At 40.4% G+C, this 5,651-nt stretch overlaps 1 protein-coding gene across 1 annotated transcript; it reads left to right on the forward strand.

Annotated features, from left to right (window-relative positions):
• The first annotated feature begins 389 nt into the window (after nucleotides 1-389).
• On the forward strand, nucleotides 390-5,352 carry AVPR1B (arginine vasopressin receptor 1B). Its single transcript, XM_040421843.1, has 3 exons — nucleotides 390-417; nucleotides 2,902-3,786; nucleotides 5,072-5,352. The coding sequence occupies exons 1-3, from the start codon at nucleotides 390-392 to the stop codon at nucleotides 5,350-5,352; spliced, it is 1,194 nt and encodes a 397-aa protein (XP_040277777.1).
• The last annotated feature ends 299 nt before the right edge of the window (nucleotides 5,353-5,651 follow it).

Below are 5,651 nucleotides of genomic sequence, written 5' to 3' on the forward strand. Positions count from 1 at the left end.
TAACCTACGACCCCTACCCATTCCCAGTAAACCCTGGTCCCATATCTCGATGGACTTTATAACTGACCTACCGCTGGCGGAGGGTAAGACTGTGGTTTGGGTAGTGGTCGATAGGTTTAGCAAGATGGTTCATTTCATTCCCCTGTCTAAACTTCCGAATGCTAAAACCCTGGCGTCTATTTTTGTGAGAGAGATTGTTCGTTTACATGGCATCCCGGAAAATATTGTTTCTGACAGGGGTGTGCAGTTTGTGTCCAAATTCTGGAGGGCCTTCTGTCAAAGATGTAAAATTTCATTGTCTTTTTCTTCCGCCTACCATCCTGAGAGTAATGGGCAGACTGAACGCCTTAATCAGTCTGTGGAACAATTCTTGAGGTTGTATGTTGCTGATGACCAGCAATTATGGGTCAAATTCCTTCCGTTGGCTGAATTTGCTTTGAATAACCATGTCAATTCTTCCGCTGGGGTCTCCCCTTTCTTTTGTAACCATGGTTTTCATCCCCGTTTTCATTCTGGGTCGTCCGTCTCCTCCTCTAACCCTGAAGCGTATAAACTCTCCTCCGAACTGTGCACAGTTTGGGCCCGGGTTCAATCGAACCTAGAAAAGGCTCAATGTTCTCAAAAACTCAAGGCCAATAGGAGACGTTCAAGGGGGGTAAACTTTCAGGTTGGGGATAAAGTATGGTTGTCCTCCAAGAATCTATCTCTCAAGGTAACTTCTAAAAAATTTGCTCCTCATTTTATTGGACCATATAAGATCACGGAAGTGATTAACCCGGTATCTTTTAGGTTGGAGCTACCTGAGTCATTCCACATTCATAATGTGTTCCATAAATCTCTGCTTAAAAGATATTTTGAACCGGTAGTACCATCAAAAGACTCGCCTCCGCCGGTTCTTGTTAATGATGCTGTCGAGTATGTGGTGTCTAAAATAGTGGATGTCAGGAAGGTGCGTAATTCCTTGCAGTACCTGATTCACTGGAGGGGGTATGGACCTGAAGAGAGATCTTGGGTACCTGCCAGGGAGGTTCATGCTCCTAGACTTGTTCGTAAATTTCATTTAGAACACCCTGAAAAGCCATCGCCTGAAGTCTTGGGTCCGGTGGCCCCTCGTAAAAGGGGGGGTACTGTCACGGGGTTCCGAAGGTGCACTCGGTCCCCCATTGCCCGCAGACCTGTTGCTTAGCTTTTGGAATGAGGTTCTGTGTTTGACTTCATTCCCAGGGCGGCTTTACTAGCTGGGTGGCTCCCTGCTCCTAGTCTGCCTTGAGCGCCGAGCTGATCACTCGGTGCTCGACTGGTTGGTCTGTCGGTCATGTGACGCTGGCCACGTCACATGACCCTCACTCCCCACTATAAATACAGGCAGCCTGCTCTCTACAGGTTGCCTGTTAATTTCTAGGTTCCTGGCTATTTGTTGGACTGCTGAATACTTACCTGATCCTGTTCCCTGACCATCCTTTTGCCTGCTCCTCCTGTACTGCGCATCCGTCCTGGTATTGTGACCTCGGCTCCCACCTGACTACTCTCTTAGGACTCCTCTTGTACTTCTCTGCTCTCCTGGTATTTGACTCCGGCTTCTCCTGGCCATTCTTTGCTTTATCCTTTGTACTGCGTAGCTCTCTTGGTTCTGACCCGGTCCGTTCATGTTCCATATTTTGTCTTGTCTGTCTTCCCTGCACAGATCCTAAGTTAGGGACTGTCGTCCAGTTGTCCCCTGTCATCAGGACTCGTGAGGCAAGTAGGCAGGGCCAGGGGTGAGGGTGGAGCGCAGTGGTCACTATCCTTTCCCCTGTGTGTGTGTGGACGTGACCGTTACATTATTCCTGTTTGCATGAAAAACTAAACTTATAAAACTACGAAAAACTATGTCAATGCAGAGTGAAGGGTTAAAAACACAAAAGGGAACCGATATAAGTGGTCATGTGCACGACCATTCCTCTCTTCATTTTGCTATTCATTTTTAAAGCGGACAGAACACTGACCCAATTCACAGGGGGCTATTCAGTCAGCCATTTTTAAAGGATCTTGTGCCAAATTCAAAAATCTCAATGCACATCGTATTCTTATGCAAAACAGTACCCCACCACTCAAACTATGTATATATAAGAAACTGTTAACATGTTAATTTTTTTTTTTAATCCCAGGCAATCCGTGTGTATAAAGAAACTATTAACAATAAAATAATTTCTTAGATGTGCTGCACTTCAAGTCATTGAATAATTTTTATATGGCATAGGCATATGTCTTAACAATGCAGTAACTATGTATGACTGATAATTTATATCCAATCTATGCAAGTGTGTTTTGTGTATTTAATTTATCTAAGTATTAATTATCCATATTAGATTATAATTATATGATAATTTAATCTAGGGAATTAACCCTGAAGGCCATTTATGAAGTCGGGTAGGATTTCCTTCACATTAGATTAAATTGTCAGTTAACTCGCAGGGCTTTCTCATTGGTGTTTCCATAGTACCTGACTGAACTGATGTCAGAAAGAAGGCAGGCGGTGTGTATATAGACTGAGAGTTAGACTCTTACTTGTGCAATAATTAGCTCTGGCCAACATCATGATGTTTGGACGTCTCAAATCCACAAGAACGTATGAGGATATACATGGTTACTGAAGAAGTATGTCTTATGGAGGTTGGATTTGGAAAGGGCAACAAGAAACCTTTTGGATTTGAACTCTGGAGTCAACAAGCTATCAAGTTTTTTAAAATCATTTTTACCACCTGTACTGTAACAAGAGTAATTTTTAGGAAATTCAGAATTTTCCTAGATGTCTACAGATACTTAGTTTTTAGTGCTTTGGAGGAGAATATATGTAAAATATTCATATAAGACACTAGTTAATGTCTTTATTTTAAAAATCAATTGTGGAATACTTGCCAATGGATACAAGCCAATACCCTGTAGATACAACTGTAAAAGCAACAATTTTTTCCAACTCTTCAGACTCTAGAGATGAAGATCTAGCTAAGACTGAAGTAGCTGTTTTAGGTACTGTCTTAACAATTACAACATTGGGAAATGTAGGTTTGCTGCTTGCAATCTACAGAAGAGAGAAGAAAATGACCCGAATGCATCTCTTTATTGTGCATCTTGCATATACTGACCTTGCAGTAGCCTTTTTTCAGATCCTTCCCCAAATGATTTGGGACATTACCTTTAGGTTTATAGGATCTGATTTCCTTTGTAGGGTGGTAAAGTATACCCAAGTGATGAGTATGTTTGTGTCTACTTACATGCTCATGATGATGACCATAGATCGATATATAGCAGTGTGCCATCCACTTAAAACTTTACAACAACCTACTAGGCATGCTTATATCATGATAGGGATCACATGGATTATCAGTTGCCTCTTCAGTCTCCCTCAAATCTTTATCTTCTCTCTTAAGGAAATTCAACAAGATTCTGGAGTTATAGACTGCTGGGCTGATTTTCGATACCCATGGGGAGCTAAAGCTTATATCACTTGGAACACTTTATCCATATTTGTTGTGCCTGTAGGTATCCTGGTAGTCTGCTACAGCTTGATCTGTTGTGAAATATGTAAGAACCTCAAAGGGAAAATGCAGACCTATGGAGCAAGACAAAGGGAAAGCAATGGACAAGTGATGCCATCTAGAGTCAGCAGCATTCAGACAATCTCAAGAGCCAAAATCAGAACAGTCAAAATGACTTTTGTTATTGTCCTTTCATACATTATATGCTGGACACCATTTTTCAGTGTTCAAATGTGGTCAGTCTGGGATGGAAATGCACCAGATGTTGGTAAGAATACGTATATGCTATATTCATGATATAATGTTTGAGGTTTGCTAGGAATAATATACTCTAACCAACCTATTGCATGACATTTGACTTCAAGTATGTTGTTAAGGAAACATTTAGGCTAATATTGATTATACTCATGATTGCTGTACGAAGAGTTGTCCCCCGTAATGTAGTTCAATCACTCTGGCAGGCGGTGTGGTTGAGATTCCAGGCAGTGAAGTTCTAGGTCAGTCCCTCTTCTCGAAGAACATAACCTAGATTACCTTTCAGCAACTGTAGTAAATCACCATGTCAAGTTTGTATGGTGGAATGTTTCAGGGAGGCTCTATTCTAAAGGACTGCCCTGAGCATGCCCTACAATTTACTTTGTCTCACATAAAAGTCCTAAAGTTTGGTGGCAGGACTTGTTTATTTGAGAATATCAATTTCTACCAAGCAGCAATGGAGAAGGGTATACCAACAGAGGAAAGAACATTTAGTGGAGCCATAATAGTTTACTACACATAATGGTGTGCCCCTTTCTTTCATCTCCTAGAGTTTCTGACTCGTTATACAAAGAAAGTCTACTCTAACATTAAAAAGACAAAAGCAAAAAAAACTATAAATTATTTATAAGCTGTGTTATACTAAATGTTAGCACCACAACTGTGCTGTCTAGGGAGCTGTGACATGGCTTTGCTGTGCAGAGAAAATGTTTGAAGGAACACAGTACTGCAGCCACTTCAGTCCCACAACTGGATATATTCAGATAGCGTTCATAATTGTCCATGCTTAAGTTTCAGCTGCTGACACAGATAAGATAGTTGAATCCATTTGAACGTTGACTGCCTTATGCAAAACAAAATACTAAAACAAAAGTGAATGACACGTATGTAGCATACTCTATTTGTTTTAGTTCTTTTTTTTTAACCAGTCACAATTTTATGAAATAGTTGTAGAATGATTTTAGGTGATCGCTTTTACCCTAGATTGTGATTTTTTTTTTATTGCCATAGCTGAATATTATAAAATGTAAGCAAAATAGACAATAAACATAATCACTAGTACAATATAAGGGGTATTCATGGAGAGTTTAAGTGTAGCATGCATTCTATATGGTATATGCTAAAGAATACCACATGTGACATTCGTCCTGAACACAATTTTTCTATGTAATTGCTTCTGAAAACTGTCATACTCGCATTGATGAATCCAGTCCGATCCTGTGATATCAGTGTACAAGCTAAAGTTGGTTTTATTGTATTTTTACATTTGTTTCCTTCTTCTCCATTTTCCCTTTTAGACTCTTCGGATTTTGCATTCACCATTACAATGTTGTTGCCCTGCTTGAGCAGCTGTAGTAATCCATGGATCTACATGTTCTACAGCAGTCCCCAGCTATTTCCAAGAATCCCTTTTCTTCATGCCCGTAGGCAGAACAGCACAGGAAGTGCCTCCAGTCGCCGGGACACCCTCCTGACTCAGATCCGGACACATTCGTTGCAGATGCAGGGCACATGTCACAGCCTTAGAGATCTGTACCCCGCATGTGAAGACACAGTGGTGGAATCAGCACTACTTTGAACAATTTACATTTTGACAAATTATAAGTTTTAACTCCTTTTAGACTCAAACTCTAATAGTAGTAATTTTGCTTTTGTCATAAGTTTGAGAATAGTACATGTGGTTGATATCTATATCTAGGAGCTACAAGAAATTCTTAACGTAGATATCCAGTGTGTCTAGTTTATGTCTTATACTATTGTACTCTAGTATTTTACACTGACATGCTGGTGACGACAGAAAACTTTGTAGGATACATAAAAGTCATCTTGGCTGTAAAATATTACAGAAAGACCTAGATAAGCTGGCAGCATGGGCAA

Source organism: Bufo bufo, chromosome 3 (genome assembly GCF_905171765.1).
Source record: "Bufo bufo chromosome 3, aBufBuf1.1, whole genome shotgun sequence".
NCBI classification, from domain to species: Eukaryota; Metazoa; Chordata; class Amphibia; order Anura; family Bufonidae; genus Bufo; species Bufo bufo.

Bases quoted from the DNA above. Each gene is read 5' to 3' on its own strand.
- AVPR1B (XM_040421843.1), top strand. From the start codon at position 390: ATGACCAGCAATTATGGGTCAAATTCCT. The intron at 418-2,901 runs TCCGTTGGCTGA...AATACTTGCCAA, and splicing joins CAATTATGGGTCAAATTCCT to TGGATACAAGCCAATACCCT. The intron at 3,787-5,071 runs GTAAGAATACGT...TTTCCCTTTTAG, and splicing joins TGGAAATGCACCAGATGTTG to ACTCTTCGGATTTTGCATTC.